Source organism: Lepus europaeus, chromosome 22, assembly GCF_033115175.1.
Source record: "Lepus europaeus isolate LE1 chromosome 22, mLepTim1.pri, whole genome shotgun sequence".
NCBI lineage: Eukaryota > Metazoa > Chordata > Mammalia > Lagomorpha > Leporidae > Lepus > Lepus europaeus.
Window position 1 is genome coordinate 23,428,226 of NC_084848.1, and position 19,186 is coordinate 23,447,411.

Sequence of the window (19,186 nt, forward strand, 5' to 3'; positions counted from 1 at the left end):
CCTATGTACCTGTGACTAGTAGAGCATCTTACCACCATTTCTACTTCATCTTCTCAATAACAACAACAATAATAATAGCAAATATTCACCAAGTGCCTACTACAATCCAAGCTTTGTTCTATACACTTTACATGTGCAATCTCATTTAAACCTCACAACAACCCTGAATGGTGAGGACTATCATCATCCCCATTTCACAATGGAGCTGATACACTGAGATGTGAAGTCATTTGCTAAAGCTTGCACAGCTCATATGCATGTGGCCAAGCCCAAGAGCCTAAATCTAAAACCAAATGCCAGGGCCCACCCAGTGATTGAGTTCCACTCTACCACATCTCTGTAATTGGACCTTCTTCCATCACTACTCCCCTAGAACAGACTCGTCTCTCACCAAAACCACACAAGAGCCTCTAGCAGCCTCCCTGCTCTAAGTCTTCCAGTTACCAATCTGATGTGCAAACTGCCCCGACAGCTGTCTTTCTAAAATTCCAATCAGGCACTACTCGGCTATGAAACTTCTGATGGCTCCCATGTGTGGAAAAACTAAGGTCCCAAACCCTAACAAGGCATTTATGACCCTAACTGTTCTCACTCTCAGTCCAGCCACATTGACTCCTGCAAATACCAGAAGCATCATCCTCATGTTTCAAGGAGCTGCCCTGAACGCTCTTTTCTCCCGTCTACCAACCAAAACTTCCAAGGCCTGCCTGAGTTTCCTCTGTGAAGCAGCCCCCAAACCCTGACTCCCACTACAAGCACACATCCCATCTCAAGGGGGTGAGACTCTCTTGTAAGTTGCTCTACAAACATTCCACAGGCTTTGCAACAACTCTGGTTTGTTGCACTTCTTTGCCAGACGGGCTTCCAGACTAAACCCTAAGCTCCTCCTAAGCAGGGATCACATGGGAGCATAACAAACATTCACTCGGTGAACACTAGATGGATGTACTTATTCTAATAAACAACCAATGCACAACAAGGCTACACCAAGGACTGCTTCACCAAAGCCTGATGAAACTGTGAGGACTTTGTTCTCTTATACAATCCAGAGTCGTCCCAGTCAATGCTCCCACCGTGACTTTTATGTTCAAGGTGACTCTGGAATGGTATTAGAAATCCCCAGGCAGCCTGAGGTCTCCAAAAAAGTAGGTGTGGCTAGAATTCCTCTCCTCCCCCAGGAAGCCCTCCAGGACCATTTGCAGTGGTCATACAAGACCACCGTATACCAAGATGAGGACCGAGTCAAGGAGCCCAACACACCTACCACTGGCATCAGCAGCACTTCAGGCATCAGCCTCCGCCTAAAAATTGTAGGCTCTGGGGTTGGGGGACTATTATAGCTAGCCTGCAGAAACTACAGCCAATCCAAAGCGAGATAAATGTGGTCTTGAGTGTCAATCAGTGGCCTCCAAACCTTTCTGAACAAACTCCCCATTAGAAAAAGTAATTTCTCGGCCGGCGTCGCGGCTCAATAGGCTAATCCTCCACCTTGTGGAGCCGGCACACCGGGTTCTAGTCCTGGTCAGGGAGCCGGATTCTGTCCCGGTTGCCCCTCTTCCAGGCAGCTCTCTGCTGTGGCCAGGGAGTGCAGTGGAGGATGGCCCAAGTCCTTGGGCCCTGCACCCCATGGGAGACCAGGAGAAGCACCTGGCTCCTGCCATCGGATCAGTGCGGTGCGCCGGCCGCAGCGTGCCAGCCATGGCGGTCATTGGAGGGTGAACCAACGGCAAAAGGAAGACCTTTCTCTCTGTCTCTCTCTCTCACTGTCCACTCTGCCTGTCAAAAAAATTTAAAAAAAGAAAAAGAAAAGGTAATTTCTCCTTGTCTTCCCCATACATGTATATCTGTATCTAAATAACTTGCATAGCACTGTAAATTAACAATGCATTTTATTGTGTCCTTCCTTAATCTCCAAAGAGGGGTCTTGCACATCCCCCAGTTTGGAGGCCACTAGTCTGTGGAATCCCCTTCTGCAAGCCTCTGAAAGACAGAGGATGACATGAGCAAACAGGCACAGGAATGAATCTGAAGGCTCTCAGAACTGTGCAACCCTTGGACTGAAGTTGTTCATGCACTAGTACAAGCTATTGACAGCCGTCACTCCAAAACCTGCTGTACCCCTTCAGTGAGGGCTTGGCTGAGCCAGATGGTTTGTGGTCCAGAAGCACCAGCCACCAGACTTCTTCCTCTATAGCTCTGATTCCTCCAACCTGAGCAGCCACTCCCTTCCTCTATGTGACAGCTCGTCCAATATCCGAGGACAATTATCCCATCCCCAGTGAGCCTCATCTTCTCCAGGGAATACACATGAGCTAATGGGGCCTCTCCATTTCCAGTGACAACAACGTGCCTGCCTCAAACAGCCATTCCACAAGCATTTACAAGGTCCCAGACTGGCTGCTGCCTGGAATTGTTACAGGAAACCATTGGTCTGTAAACAACAAAAAAATTTTCTACTTCATCTTCAACTACATCAAACCAAGTGGAATGTATATGCGCTTGACACAGACTCAAAAGAGCTGTTCTGGAGCTGGCGCTGTGGCACAGTGGGCTAAACCTCCACCTGAGGCACCAGAATCCCACATGGGCGCCGGTTCTAGTCCTGGCTGCTCCTCTTCCTATCCAGCTTTCTGCTATGGCCTAGGAAAGCAATGGAGGATGGCCCAAGTGCTTGGGCCCCTGCACCTGCATGGGAGACCCAGAGGATGCTCCTGGCTCCTGGGTTCGGATTGGCCCAGCCCTGCTCATTGAGGCATCTGGGGAATGAACCAGCAGATGGTAGACCTCTCTCTCTCTCTGCCTTTGCTTCTCTCTGTATCTCTATCTCTCAAATAAATAATCTTTTTGTTAAAAAAAGAAAAAGAGTTGTTCCACAGGGAACTCATCACTTTTTCTGTTCAAAGAGTGAAGGTAGTGCCGGTGCCGGTGCTGTGCATCTGCCTGCGGCATCAGCATCCCACATGGGCACCGGTTTGAGTCCCAGCTGCTCCACTTCCTATCCAGCTCTCTGCTATGGCCTGGGAAAGTAGTGGAAGATGGCCCAAGTACTTGGGACCCTGCACCCACGTGGGAGACCCAGAAGAAGCTCTTGGCTCCTGGCCTCAGATTAGTCCAGCTCTGACCATTGTAGACATTTAGGGAGTAAACCAGCAGATGGAAAACCTCTCTGTTTCTCTCCCTATCTATAACTCTGCCTCTCAAGTAAATAAATAAATCTTAAGAGAGTGAGAGAGAAGGTGTTTCTGATGGTAGCCAATGAGATCCAAGTCTTATATGATTTCACTGATGATTTTTTTCAACAGATGCTATTGAGCTCATGTGTCTGGGAAACTGCATCCATCCACCAGTGTTAGTGAGAACACATACACAAATATGAACACAGGAACTCTTGTGCAGTGTTCTGTGAAGCAACATTTACTGAGCACCTGCTTTTCATCAGACTTGCCAATTAGCACACAAATGCCTGTGTTCGTTCATTAACAAAGGGAAACGGAGTGCTACTTGGTGTCGTGCGTTACAATTCCCAAAGACAGCACTTCTTCACATCCCCTCCTACAAGAGGAAACCCAGCTGGACAGTCCCCACTTGGATTAAGGGTGGGAAGGCCTAAAGGAACCAATAGACCAATAGACTCAGGGAGGCCATGTCACCTAGCAGTTAAAACACCCACATCAGAGTAGCTGGGGTTGACATGGACTCCAAACTCCAATTTCTTGCTAATGGAGATCCTGCGAGGCAGTAGGTGAGGACTCGAGGATTTGGGTTCACACTGCCTATTAGGAAGACTTGCACTGAGTTCCTAATTCCTGGCTTCAGCCCGACCCACCCTGACCAATGTAAGAATTTGAGGGTGAACCAGCAAACGGGAGCTCTATCTGCCACCCAAATAAATACAACTTATGATATTTATTTGTTTTCATCAACCTGAAAGGCAGAGTGCCAGATCTCTCTATATATAGATAGAGAGAGAAACAGACAGACACAGACAGAAATTGAGAGAGAAAGGAAGACAGAGATCTTCCAGCCACTGCCTCACTCCCTGAAGGCCTACAAAAGCCAGGGTTGGGCCAGGTCAAAGACAGAAGCCTAGAATTCCATCCAGGAGGCTTCTCATGAAGGTAGGAGACACAAGCACTTCAACCGTCATCCACTGCCTCGCAGGATGCATTAGCAGGAAGTTGGATCCCAAGCAGAGCAGCAGGTCTCAAACCAGCACTCCAATACAGCATGCAGGCATCCTAAGCAGTAACTTAACCCTCTCTGCCACAATGCCCACCCTTCAAATAAAGTAAATTTTAAAATAAATAAAACCATAGCCACTAATCGTATACTTTACATAGAGTTGAAAAAAGCCCCAATTTGCATTAGCACAAAAAATGAAAACTTAACATCAGCATGAGCAAACAGCCAAGTTTCACAGCAACTAAAACCCAACCGTTCTCTGCCCACGTGGCAATTAGTGCACAGCGGCGTGAGATGGTCATACCCACTCCCGGCACACGTGTGTGGTTTGCAGAGCCCAGCCAGGCAGTGAGACCACAGATGAAAAACCGGTGACTCTGTGTGCATTCCAATGCTGGACTCAAAGTGATGTCTGTGGGATTTTCCCTTAAAAGCCAACAATTTCAAACCACCAAATTATGAGACAAGTTCCTTTTCTTTGCTGCTCTGTCAGTAAAACAGCACAGGGAGCTGGCCAAGAGCCAAGACCGCCTCGTCCCCTTTAGGGTACCACAGGGAATTTGCTTGCTAGATTTCTAGTCTGTGCCAATGAGGGAGTAACACCTTTTAGCCCTGCCTATGCCCTTTGCCTAGGAGAGTGTTGTCCAACAGTGCCAAAAACATGGGTTACCCAAGGCAGCCTGGCAGGGTGGTAAGTATCTCCTCATAAGGCATATGCTTGCAAGGCCAGTTTCCAAGAGTAGCTACTCAATGCCTGCTGCACTACATGCCCTTATCTATATATATATATATATAAGAAAAAAAAAAAAAACCCTAATGGCTCTTAAGCAAAACCTTTATTTCTGTTGGCACATCTGACCCCAACTACTAGGATGGGAATGCCAAGCAAGTCCAATCCAATTCCCTTTTCTTCTACTCTACTGCTTTCCACAACTCCCCATCTTATTGCAAAGCAATTTGGGATTTCCAGAGGGCTCCTTCTCAACTTAGAGATGCCGAAAACCTAGCTGGGTATGGAGGAAGATGGGACATCTTAAGGAGGAGTGAAATGAGGCACAGACAATAGAGCGAGCCAGAGAGGGGGCTAACCACGAATCCTCCACATCGCCAGCTCCCCTGGAACAAAATGACTGGAGCATGAATCACCTCCTTGCATCAAGATCTATTCCCACATCAATCCCTCCCACACTGTTTAATCACAAGCAGTTAATTCCAAATACCTCAGCAGTATCTCTACTGCTTGTGCCATGTTAGAAAAGTCCTTGTGAATTTTACCTTGACACAAGGGTCCATTCCTGCAAAGCATAGTCCAGAGCTGTTAGGATCCACCTACCCATCCATCCCCTGGCCCCCACAGCCCACTGCAAAGGCCAGATTGCTTTACGCAGTGAGGAACAGTGGAAGTGGCAGGGAAGCGGACTTTGACCTGACCTGGGGAAGAGCGCAGACTGGAGATACAATAGGCTGCCTTGAAAAACACAAAAGTCCCTTCACTGCAGTTGACTAGGGTCTTTTTTGGGGGGTGGGAGAAACAAGGGCTCATCTTACACAGTGGAGAGGTCAATGAGAGATGAGGATTTAGACTCAATGACCTGTAAAGTCCCTTCTAAATCCATCACTCCCTTGATTCTTTACAAGGTATCCTGATTTCACTGCATTGCACAGGGCAAAGCCACAGTGCGAAGGCAAAATCCATAGGATGGCGTTCTCTCCAGGGGTCCTGGGATCTGCACTTCATCCCTCACAGATTACTCCTGGGACATCAGAGTTCTAGATTTCAGCATGTCCCTTAAAACGAAGCGGGAGCTCAGACCCTACCGTACACTGCCTCTGCTGAAACTCACCCGGCCCGTCCTCACCTACATGGGGGAGAGCAGTTATGCAGGGATCCCAAGGGCCAGAGGCTCAGCTCTCTCCAAGTCCCCTCCTGCCTCATTCCCTCAGCCCAACAAGGCTCCCCAGGAAAGACGAGGGACCCCTTTTGTGGAGTAAAGGAGCCAGGGAGAATGAGGAGGAAGGAAGAAACCTCCCAGAATGACCAGCCCATTTGCTATGCAAATAAATGTCAGCTTTGCTCCCTAGTTTATCCCTCCTCACAGTGGGATACTCATTTTTATTTGAAACCAACTTATTAATAAGCTGCTCCTTTGTTTCTCTTTCTCCGCCTCTCTCTCTCTCTGCCTCTGTCTCTCTCTGCCTCTGTCTCTCTCTGCCTCTGTCTCTCTCTGCCTCTCTCTGTCTCATGATTTCGCTCTTGTGCTGTCTCTCGCTTTCATTGCTCTTTTTCCCTTCTCCAGGGGCTACAGATACCAGATACCATGTTTCCCATCATATGTGGAAGAAAGGTTCTAGAATTGTCTGCAACATGCTGGGCACAAGAGTGGACCCTGTGGCCCTAGCACCACCAATACCCATGGTGCCACTGAGAGTCTGCCTTCCAAGGACTTCACCCTGGCAAACAGAACACCTTCAGGAGAAGCAAACTGTCAGATGAGAGGTAAAAGTGTGGGGAGAAGAATAGATGATTAGAGGCTCATCTGGAAACCTGAAGGCAGAGTTCCCCAGTCACTTTCTTAGCTGTAAAGACACTGGACTTAAACAAGCATTTCAATAAAACCAAAAGGATCCCAAGTGCATTGCACAGCTAGAAAACCTGAACCAGGAGCTTCCCAGCACTTGCGGCTCCTGTCCCAGGCTTTCTTCTAGTTCTTCCCTCTGTCAGCCTGTGTACACCCTGATGAGTGCAGCATTTTCCCCAAAAGAGATCAAATCTTTCACAATTTCTAGGACTAAATTCAAAGCAAGTTTTATCACAGAGTGGAACTAGGTAGCTTCGCTGTATGCCTATGAGGTCAATTTGTTTTTAAAAGCCTCTGGTCCTGGTTCCCGGATTTTCAAAGAAAAACAACTTAGGGAAGTGCATGATTTACAAACAGTGCAGCCAGCAGTCAGGGTTTGAGAGCAGACACAGAGGATGACACATTTCAAGGGGGGGGGGGGGCGTATTGCTTTTTAAATAGGTCACCCAAAGACATCCATTGCTGGAGACGAGCAGCAGTAATGACAACTCACTGGCAATGTTGTCTCCCAATGAGATCACAGGGACAGGCGTGCAGGGCCCCACTCTGTCCTCCTCATTCACCCTTAGCCTGTCACCTGCAACAGAGGGCCTCTGAGAGCCACACAATCCACGCATCTCAGTGTCAGCAGGAAAGATCCTAGGACTGGGACAAAGACTCGGTTTACAAACCAGACTATTGCTGTAAATCTACAGCAACTCACTGCAAATACTGCTTCCCTTTTCCCTACTGGATTTACTCTGTATCTCCTCCCATCTCGCCTGCCTGAAGGCTTTCCTCTATGCAGTGAGCCTCGTGTGCTCCTTAGCTGTGGCTCCTCCCTACTGCTCGGTACGAAGCGAGAAACGTATCTGTGATGAGGGGTCATCGGTGACAAGGAAATCATGCAAACACCTAGAGCAGAATCGTTGACTCCTTCACAGAGTTGGATCCACACACATTTGTCCTGAAACATAGGATATTGGAGGGCCCTTAAAAAAAAAATCGCAAATATAAAATTAGGACCGAGGTCTCCAAAGGATGTAGGAAATGTTCAGTATCACAGCCAATCCACCTCTGTAATCCTCTCTCCTACCCACACATGGAGCAAAGGAAAAGAATTAATACAGAGAAGGGAGTTTGGCTGCTCTGCGTGTGAAGAGAAGCAGGAAGCAGCAGCACAGCTAGAAAGCACTTGGCCAGGTCACCTGCAAGTTCCATCTTCCACCTCCAGCCCCGAGTCAGGTACTGGCTCTTTCCTGGTACCTGGGGAGTCAAAGGGGAGTCTGAAGGGGTCAGAAGCTGTGCTCCACCTCCCCAAGACCCTTGCATCCGGTCCCCAGGCACTGCACTGCAAACCAGGGTCTTAGGGCTGGGAATTAAACACCCAGGGCCACTCATTTCCATTTTTTTCCGATTTTCTCTCTGACTGGAAGGAGCAATGCTCCTGGGACCAGCCAAGCTGATAACCTGCTGCACCAGGAGTCTGACATTTTGCTTATCGGCCGCATCCAGGGAGCCAGCACTCCTTTTCATGTCAGAGACACAGGCCATTGTGTTAATGAAGGGAGCCTGGGAGCAGTAAAATGGCACTTGGTGGGGATCTGGGACCTCGGTGGCCCAGAACACCAGCCCAGCAGGCAGCAGCCAAGCTTGTCCCACGCCCTTGACCCACAACAGTTCAATGGCTCTGCAGGGCCTGGGGCTGCTCATCTATTCAGTGGGATGGTAAAGCCTGCCCTACAGCCTGCTCGGGGGCTCAGAACACTGTACATGTGCAAAGTGCAGTGAGTATGGTCCAACCGTCACAACCATCATCAGCCACCCCATGCTCCCAGGCAGAAGCAAAAGGGCAATGAAATGGGATTTTATCCCTTCCTGAAAACATCCTCCTTTTCTCTTCTTCCCCCTCTCAAGCTAAGATACAGGAAAATGATAGATGTAGGGAAAGGGAAACATTGACTCTGTGGAACCATAGATGGACCCAGACAGCAAGAGACCAGAATGTGTGTTTGCTATGCAGAGAACTCCACACAAACTTTATCTCATTGAATGATCAACAACTCCCTGATGTAGCAATCCTTATCCCTACTTTACTGAGAGGCAAGATAGCAAGGTGGTTATGAGTGTGGGCATTGAAGCCAGGCTGCTGAGATGCTAGCCCCAGCTTGGTCTCTTACTATCTACAGGATCTAGGTCAAGTTATTTAGCCTCTTGTTCCTCATATTCTTTATCTACAAAATAAGAATACCACCATGTCAGGAGTGGTTGTAAGAGTTAAGAGCTGGGACCTGCACTGTGGCGTAGCAGTTAAGGCTGCTTGCCTGTGATGCTGGCATCCCATTTGGGCACAGGTTCAAGTCCCAGCTACTCCAATTCTGATCCAGCTCTTTGCTAATGGCCAGTAAAAGCAGCGGAAGAAGGCCCAAGTCCTTGGGCCCCTGCTACCCATGTGGGAGAGCCGGATGAAGTTTCTGGATTCAGCCTGGCTCATCCATAGCCATTGTGGCCATCTGGGGAGTAAACCAGCAGATGGGCAATATCTCTCTCCACCTCCACCTTCGCCCAGTAACTCTTTCAAATAATTTTTTTTAGGCCGGCATCGCGGCTCACTAGGCTAATCCTCCGCCTTGCAGCGCCGGCACACCGGGTTCTAGTCCCGGTCGGGGCGCCAGATTCTGTCCCGGTTGCCCCTCTTCCAGGCCAGCTCTCTGCTGTGGCCAGGGAGTGCAGTGGAGGATGGCCCAAGTGCTTGGGCCCTGCACCCAATGGGAGACCAGGAGAAGCACCTGGCTCCTGCCATCGGATCAGCGTGGTGCGCCGGCCGCAGCGAGCCAGCTGCGGCGGCCATTGGAGGGTGAACCAACGGCAAAAGGAAGACCTTTCTCTCTCTCTCTCACTGTCCACTCTGCCTGTCAAAAATAAAAAATAAAAAAAATAATTTTTTTAAAGATCCTTTAAACAGTTCAACAAAAATACATGTTATAAGAGTTTTACATGGATTTTTTTAAAAAATTGGCACCAAAATAAACCTATCTTTTGGGGCTGGCACTGTGGCTCAGCAGGTTAGGCCACTGACTGTAGTGCTAGCATCCCATGTGGGTGCCAGTTCAATTCCTGGCTGCTCTACTTCTGATCCAGCTCCCTGTTTGTGTGCCTAGGAAGGCAGCAACAGATAAGGCATAAGTGCTTGGGTCCCTGCACCCATGTCAGAGAGCAGGAGGAGGTTCCTGACTCCAGGCTTCATACCAACCCAGCTCTGGCCACTGTGGCCATTTGGTGAGTGAACCAGCAGATGGAAGGGCTCTCTCTCTCTGTCTCTGTCTCTCTCTCTCTCTCTCTGCCTTTCCCTCTAACTCTGCCTTTTAAATAAAATAAATCTAAAAAAAATTTTAAAAACTCACCACTTCTCCATGAACTTTCTATATTACCCTCATACATGCAAAGCAGTTAAAATACCGCAGATGTGAAGGGCTCTGAGACTGTTACCCACCATTAACATTATTATTAATGAATGTTTTAAATCTTCCAAAATCTTCTCCAAAGACATGAAACATGTAAGTGGGCAAGCCCCAATTTAAGTCATTTTCACTTCAGCACCCATACTCTTAACCACGCTGCTGAACTACGCCCAAGTTCCAGATGTCTCTGTTGTTCAGTGTCCTCATCTGTAGGATGGGGTTGGTTCATGGCATCAACCTTAGGGGAGTCTTGGGAGCACTAGATGAGCTGACAAATAGAAATGCCACTAGGATGTCAGGCACATGGTGATGTTGAGTAAGAACAACAATAACAGTAATGACAGCATTTGTACTTTGTCCAAGGAGAGGCACTGGATTCAGATCCCTGCCCCAAAGCCTCCCCTCTCTAGTTCCACTCCTGAGGCCCCACAGCTACAGGCCTGCAGCACACAGCCCGTGAGAGCAGGGCAGTAAGAGGAGCCGAGGAAGGGCACGCGGTTCCATCCCCAAGCGAAGCCTGCAGCTGACACCCCCACCCCTTCTGCCATGTGATGGACAGGGAGGACACAGCTGATGGGCAGCTGTCCCAGGAACTGGAAACCATCTTTCCAGGGCAGCCTGCAAAGGGAGATAGGGGTCTGGAAAACAATTAGCCCCCAGTGCTGGGCCCAGGGTTTGTCATTACCAAATGCAAATGCAAGTTCACATGCCACTCCATGGCTCCTGGCAAAATGCCTGCCGACCGACCCTCAACGTGGCTGCTACTGCACCAAAGCATTATCCGCGGCCCAGCCCCCTGTGCAGACTGCAGCTGGTGTGCAGGCTCCGCGAAGGGAGAAGGCTGCGCTTGCCCCTCGATAGGGCAAATGAGGAGGAAGGGTCTTATTTCTTTAAAGGAGGCAGAGAGATTATGTGAAGGGGGTGGGGGGATTAAAAAAATTGCTCTTCCCTCAGCAGTTAAAAGAGGGATAATTGGAGCAAGTAGCAGGCGGCTGTTCTGCCATTTAGCATCCAGCATACCCAGGAAATCTCACTTGGTAATCAGGAGGAGAGGAGGGAAAAGGAGCAATCAGGCCCCTATTCAGCCTCCGTTTAGCGACAGCCCCTGCTGGCTGGCTGGGCTGGCCCCCTTGCAAGCCTCAGTGCTAGGTGTCAGAAGCAGCAGGCCCTCCTTTGTGTGCATTTAGGCCTTGCTTCCACAGAGCTTCCTTCTCCAAACCCAGGCGAGGCATTCAGAAAGGAGTTACCTTTTCCTCTCTGAGCACCACCACCCCCTGCCGTGACCATCCCTTCCCAAAGCCATTCAGCACAGGTTAGGAACAATGGCATGTCACAACTCCACAGGGTGTGTGCACCCGGAGCAAGAGGGGAGACACCTATGTTTTCACACAAGTGCCCACGACAGAAAGATCCCACAACAGAAAGATCCCACTGGGACAATCACGGGTGCCTTAACAGCAGCAGCCAACGTCTCCAGACCTCATCTGCAGGCAGGGGTGAGCAGTGTCCCCTCTGTGTCTGCCATTGCTTCCCCGTTTTGAATCTGAGAGGTGGAGGAAGAGTCACAACATTCTCAATAAAAAGAAAAGTAATTGAAATTCACTTTCAGGAAGGCACACGGAGGCCACACGGCGGTGTTGAGCCATTAATCAAACCAACCCAAGTAGGATGTCAGCATCCGACAGCAAGAGGGAAGGGGGGTGGGGGATGGTCACTGGTGAGTACCACACAACAGCCAGCTTGTAATAAGGCTCTGGTCCCCCGTCACCAACACCCACCGCTCTCCTCCAATACAGGATTCCAACACCTGAAACCCAAACAGCTGAGACTTGAGACAAGCACCTTCTGGTCTGGGCACCTGCCCAAGTCAGCAGGAAAAGATAGCAGACAGCAAACCCACAGGGGCTCCTGCCTCTCCCCTCAATTCACCTGAAAATGTGGTCACACACAGGGCATGTGACGTGTGGAGGCACACGTTTTGAGATGTGGGAGTCGAGACCAATCCACAAAACCTTCTCCATCTCCCCCAGCCCCAACTACCTGCAACAGGCTGACTTCATGCTGCATGAATTTTCAGAAAAACTGGTACTGAAATTCATATACCTTGGCAGCCAATCAATTCTTCACAACCATAAGGTTGTTGAGAAATTCCATGCATGCATTCATAACCCAAAAAGCTTTTAAAAAATAATGAAGTTTCAACTCCTTCCAAGGTAATGACAAACTCTCAAGGACCCATGAGTGGACAGTTGTCCCGGGGGAGCTCAGGGTATCTCTTCATTAGCCACCGGGCTTCCAGGCTGCCCTTAAGAGGACAGAATGAGCTCAACAAAAAGCCAGGTGAAAATGCCAGGCCGTAGCTCAACTATGCTCCAAAGCAGAGATGTACAACTTGACAGTCACTTTGAGTTACCTACAGTTCTTTCAAGGTCGTTCCTGAAAAGGCTCAAGCTGGCTGAGCAGGAAAGCATTCTCTGTATAAACAGAACACCTGGGAGTCGGGGACTACTTCCCCAGCCATCAGAAGCCATAACATCCAACAGGACTATTACTTGGGGTGGGGGCTTGGAACGAAGCATTCCCAAGTGAGCTCCGTGGTATTCAGTCTGCAGCCAGAGCGAAGAGTTCTTCACCACATAAAGAGAGAAGATACTGGGCCGGCGCCGCGGCTCACTAGGCTAATCCTCCACCTTGCGGCGCCGGCACACCGGGTTCTAGTCCCGGTCGGGGCACCAGATTCTGTCCCGGTTGCCCCTCTTCCAGGCCAGCTCTCTGCTGTGGCCAGGGAGTGCAGTGGAGGATGGCCCAAGTGCTTGGGCCCTGCACCCAATGGGAGACCAGGATAAGCATCTGGCTCCTGCCATGGGATCAGCGTGGTGCGCCGGCTGCAGCGAGCTAGCTGCGGCGGCCATTGGAGGGTGAACCAACGGCAAAAGGAAGACCTTTCTCTCTGTCTCTCTCTCTCTCACTGTCCACGCTGCCTGTCAAAAAAAAAAAAAAAGAGAGAAGATACTGTGCCCATTACCTCTTCCCTATGGGCCTGACTCTACCCCACCAACTCTCTGCCTTATCATCTGGCTCTAACCTAGGGAAGACAACCAATGGGGAGTCCAAAGAGCGCAAGCACATAGAAGAGACGGCCACTCTGTATGTTCCTTCTGGGGTGTTTTGGAGCCATCAAGGTGTGCAGAGCCAGACAGACCAAGCAAAGAGCAACACAGCAGGTGGGCGTGCAGCTGATGGGCCACACAAGGTCTCTCCAACAGGCTCGACCACATCCACGGCAGCAGCTGGCACCCGCACAGCTCTCTGCCCTTGGAACTGTGGGAGCAAGTGGAGAAAAAGGGCTCTTCCACATCAGGTGCAAGCCCTCACACAAACAGCAGGGCCCTCCCTGCTCCTGGGGCCAGTCAGGTGCATGGTACAGTGGACAGACTGCTGGGAACCAGTGCCCCAATTTCTGTTCAGGACCACGAGCCACGGAAGAGGTGAGGGGAGAATGCTTGCTTTCTCGCTGCATACTTCACCATGTTATCTTCGGGAAAATGGGCAGGCACGTGTTTCTTTCGACTATTTATCTTGTTTTATGCAGATCTCTGCTTGATACTTGGCAGCTGCTGTGGGTTTTTTCCCCCTGAACATTTTATAGGCGCATTACTTACTTACTTACTCTCTAAAAATTAACTATGTGTGGAGGCAACAAGTATTGCAGGCATCTGATTGATTAGATATGATAACAATTACAGGATCAATAGTCTCTATGTAATCAATTTAGATTAAATATACGGTGAACTTTTTACCCCTCCCACCCCACACCTACCCCCCTTCCCAGCCTTCTCACTGCTCTGTAACAAGCCAAGCAAATGATACAGTAACAACCGATTATTTACTCCATCAGCAGAATGCAGAAGTTGTATCTGTGTTTGCCTTCTATGGGCAAAGTATCGATCCATAGCCAGGAGTTGGTCTGAACCTTGTAGAAAGAATAATTAGCAAAATATACATATCACAGTTAGCTGCTTAAAAAGCAACTGCATACAATCTGTTCTGAAGAAATTCCATGGAGACTGGAAAACACACAAAGAGAGAGAGAGAGGAGAAAAAGGGACAAATTGTATACATATACAGTATAGAGATTCTTCCCATGGAAAAGTGCTGATCCAAACCTGCCCAGAGGAAATGAGTTCTTTTTCAACACAAAAAATGCAATCAGGGATAATCAGCCAGTTAACAGCACACTTGCAGACACCCTGGTCCCTAGAAAGGAAGAATGCCAGTTTTCAATGCAAGTTCTGAGAACAGAACAGATCCTTTGGGCAAATGAGAAAACAAGTGATCATGTCAGCGTCTTCGGGCAGAACTTTCTCCCAAGCCCAGCAGCTTTGGAAAAGCAGTCAGCTCCAGAAGACACCTGCTGTGAGATGCATTTCAGTACCACATTCCCCAAGCAGCTTGGTGGGCTGCGGTTGCCCAGGCTCCTCTACTCCACTCCCTTACCCCATGAATTTAGCAGGGGAATGGAAACCAGAGGACAACATACACAGCGATGTCTGCCTTCTGTCCCTTCAACAGCCCACCCACGGAGAGGAGCACTGGTGCCCAACACACCAGAGGAGAGCCACAGAGGCCCCAGGAAACAGGCAGGCACCACTCCCAAGGCCTCCAACACAACCCCCACAGTCTCCCAGTCTCTAACCTCTACCACCTGTGAAACACACCATTTAAAAAAATTTAAACAAAAGATTTATTAAATTGCTGCTGATAGCTAAAGTGCATACCAACCACAACCTGCTTTAGGGGTTGGGCTGTTCTGGAAACATTTAAAGAACACCTGCAGAAGTGGTTTTTCCCAACAAGTCCCAAGGCAGGGAGGCCTTACCTGAATGAGGAGATTGCTGGGAGTCAGCAGCAAGACATTCACCTGCTCCCATCCAGGACCTCCCTCAACCCTGTGCCAGTTGGCTCTTAACCGTGATGGCCCACTGGGCCCATGTGTGGAGCCTTAAAGAGCTACAGAGGCTTAGCTCCCGCCCCCAGAGACTGATTTAATGAGCCTAAAGTGTCTACATTCTCCCAGGTGATCCTAATGTGAATCCAAGAGTAAGAGCGCTGCCCAGCCGCCCCCTCCAGGAAGAGGCCAGTATTTGACGGCAACACAAAACATCTCTAAGCAGAATGCGGGGCTTCACCCCAAAAGGGTGGGAGGAGATCTAACTCCCTTGCCTCCTTGTCACCCTGCCCCCCTCCCCGATATACATACCCACGTGGTCAGTTCTCACACACTTTGTCACTCCAGCAGCTCTTCCTACTCCACATCTAAGCCGCTACTGAGTACACGGCTCCAGGAATTTGCTGTTTCAGTGCTTGTCAAATTGGAGCCTGGGCCACTTCCCTCAGATCCAATCAACAGGCAGAATGGGCTGAACAAAGTGAGGGCAGCCTAAACCCTTGTGCACGAATCCCCCCTCGCCTCCTTCTGGGAAGCTGGACCTGACACTGGGAGGTTCTCCAGGCTACATGGAGTATCATAAGCTCCTTGGAGGGCTGCACTGACCACGGCTACAGCCAAACCTTGTGCCTGTTCTCAGTACCCAGAGAGGGCAGACAATGGAGCCCCATCTAAAGGGGAATCTCAGAGAGAAACCTTCACGGTTAGAACAGGTGAGAAGCCCTCACCTGCTCTGCAGACACCTGCCAAGGGATCGTGAGGCAGACCATAGTGGCTGGAAAGCATTCACACCAGGGCCAAGCATGGACCGTGCAGTCCATCACCTCAATGTCCTCTGCAGAGGCATCCCTTACCCTGGGGATTACAAAGAGGAGGGGAGTTTTCCCTCCATCCCCAAGGTCCCAAGGCTCAAGGGGTCAGGAGGAACAGGGCAAGCGTTTTTGTCAAGTTCTAATGTCGTGTCCTGTGTTAAACTGTGCCTCAGTGGACGGAGCTGTGCCAAGACCCAGTCTACTCCTTCTCGCCCTCTGAGTTGAGTACCAAGCCCACGGTCGAACAGCCAGAATTCTCTTTCTGCTGAGCCCTGATGGGTTTTCCGTTGAGAGCAAGCAAAGGAGTTCCACCACCCTCCTCAGGGACAGGGGCCTAATTATCTAACAGGCAGTTAATGGTGCTCTACCATCGAGAGCTGGCTTCTGTCCGCCCTGCTGCAGCCCAGAGGCCAAGTAGACAGCAAGACAGAGAAGGGAGGGGGCCTTACCTTCTGAGCAGAGCTTGCCACCGTAGCCGGTGGTAGAACAGTCACAAGTAGGGTGGCCGTCCAGGAGGAAACAGATCCCGCCATTTTCACAGGGACGCTCGCCACAGGGCCCCTCGGCATCCAACTGGACGCCCTGGCTCCCGAGAAGCCGAGGCTCCGAGTTGCCATACTTGAGATCCAGGATTAAGCCCTTGAAGCCGGGCATGGCCTGTACTCCATCAAGGGTCAGGGCGGAGGCCCGGATGTCGGCAGGGACTCCACCGAGGAACAAATCGCTCACCACATCCATGTGGGGCCGCTGGGCCTGCAGCTCCCCAGACTGGCCCTCACCGTCCAGCACCAGCACGGTGCGCAGGCGGTCGCGGCTCACCATGACAAAGTGCCAGCTGCTGTCGTTCACCTGTTTGTTGGACAGCACGGAGGTCTCGGCGCAGTCCATGCTGAGGCGGAGCTGAACGCGGCCGTCCACCAGGGACAGGCAGAGAAAGTCGCAGACGCCGCCGTCGTCCAGGTAGACGAGCAGTCCAGTGGAGACGTTGGTCTTGAACTGGAAGCTCAGGTCACTGCGCGTGCTGGCGTCCCAGCGGAGGTAGCGGGCCCACTGGTTGGGGAGGCCCATGAACTCCAGACCCAGGCACAGCCCCAGCAGGGAGCCCAGCAGGATGCTCAGCTTCAGGGTAAAGAACACGGAGTGGAGGCTGACGCCCATGGTGGCTACTGGGGCAGAGCAGACCGGCCAGCAAACAGCCCTGGGGGAGGCTCTCCCTTTCCCGGTGGAAGGGAGAGGAGGAGATAAAACAGAGGTGGGGAACAGAAGCGCACAGGAGAGGAAGGAGGCACGCTGGGCAGGTGCTGGGCAGGAGGCCCAGGTGGGATCAGGAGCAAGAAAGGCAGGGGGAGGGGGCAGCAGAAGAGGAGGAAGGTCAGGTGGGGCTGGGGGATGAGGAGGGAGGTGTCTTTCTCCAGGAAAAGATCTCAGCTATCCATGTGGATCCGGAGGCCTTGCCGCGAGGAGGAGCAGTGCATGAGGGCAGGAGGAAGGCTTCTTCAACACCCTTCTCCCAGCTGACCACCAGACACCCCAGCCAGCAAGGCTGAGGCCGGGGCTGGGGCCGCCACAGTGGAGGAGCAGCGAGCGCCGCCCAGCCTCACCTGGGCCTCGGTGCGGGGGAGGTAGCAAGAGGCCCAAGACCTGTCCTGAGGTCCTGCCTCCTAGCAGCGGCGGGCCGCGGGGAGCAGGCCGACGAGGAGCTGAGCGCTCAGGCTGAGCAGGGCCCAGCGTAGGGCGTGGACACACTCAGGCTTCATGGCGCCAGCCACAGGCGGTCCTGCCCATCACCCGCCTCCCAGGACTCCAGAACAAACACCTGTGGAGAAAGGGCAGGAGAAAGGAGAGAAGGGGCATGAGATCAAGGCCACGGGGCAGGGGAAACCTGCCTCCTATTCTCCTATTGCACCGGCAGTGGTGGAGGCTGACTGGGGGCCAGGCCCTGGTAATGACTGCTTCAGCCTCAAGTGCTTCACACAGCTGGGAGGGCCCACACAGGACCCCAGGCCCAGCAATGTTTGCACCTCCAGGCTTCCCTATGCAAAAATTAGTGAAAATCCCCAAAGCCTCATAAGCACAATATTTTTACTATATGCATTTCACAGAGTCACAAAGCCACCTTTTTAAAAATGTATAATTTATTTTGAGAAGCAGAGAGAGGCCGCTCAGGCACTGGTTCACCATTTCCTCCCCACTCCCTAGCCCTGCAGTGGGCTGGGCCAGGGCCAAGCTGGGAGCCGGAAAATCAACCCAGATGTCCCACAGGGTTGCAGGGGCCTGGCCACTTGGGCCAGGCCAGCTGCCTCCCAGAGTTGACATCAGCAGGAAGCTGGAATCAGGAGCCAGAACTGGGACTCGAACCTGGGGACTCCAGTATGGAATGTGGTGTCCCAAGTGGTATCTTAATTGCTAGGCCAAAATTTTTCCTTAAGGTAAGGCCAACGTTTTTCACACTAAACATGGCTTTTACTCTCATATTACTATTCAAAACTGTAATGACTTGTTTTCTTTTAGTTTTTCCTTTTTCAGTTTGACAACCCATTGCTTGCATATATAAGAGGACTAAGATTCCCACACTAAATTTTTGAAAGAAATACCTAAAAAAGTTAGTAAAAATAAATGATTACAAGATGATTAATGAGTAAAATAACCCTCATCTCTTACTGAACATTGGGGGAAAAAAGTTCCTGTTTTGAGGCTAAAAAAAGGAAAAGACTGAGTTTGAATCCCAATTCCTATTTGTAGAACTGTGAGCACAATTCTTGACCAGTTTGAGCTTCTATTTCCTCATTTGTACAGTTAAAAAAAAAAAAAAAAAGCAATAGTCCCTCACCAAGACTGGGAAAGGGATTAAATGAGACCAGTCAGGGGCAGATCCTAGCATGACACTTCACACCTAGTAGGTGATCAATAATTATCAGGTTCCTTTCCCTCTTATATCTGGAATAGGAAGGAATGGGATAAGTTGGGCTGTTAGCATGCGTCTGTGTATGTGTGAGTGTGTGTATGTCTTTGGAGTGAGAGCAATATATAAAAATATAAATCCCCCCAAAATTGTGAAAACTACAGAATGGGTAAGAAATACCTACAGATTTCGAGGGTACTTCACCATGGTCAGAAATGCATGTCACCCAGTCCAGCTGGTGTGACCTGGTTTCCAGGGCAGACTCTGTCCCACCAAAGCGAGCAGGAGAGTTCTGCTGGAGCAGCGAGTGTATTCTGCGCGAG

General features: G+C 50.5%; 1 protein-coding gene across 4 annotated transcripts in view; it reads right to left on the reverse strand.

Annotated features, from left to right (window-relative positions):
- The window catches only part of NRXN3 (neurexin 3), a 1,693,693-nt gene extending 1,676,574 nt beyond the window's left edge, over positions 1 to 17,119 (reverse strand). For all 4 annotated transcript variants that reach the window (XM_062181845.1, XM_062181844.1, XM_062181847.1 and 1 more), the window contains exon 1: positions 16,411 to 17,119. In XM_062181845.1, the coding sequence (XP_062037829.1) occupies positions 16,411 to 17,119 (709 nt within the window). The remainder of the gene's footprint in view (positions 1 to 16,410) is intronic.
- Between the last annotated feature and the right edge of the window lie 2,067 nt (positions 17,120 to 19,186).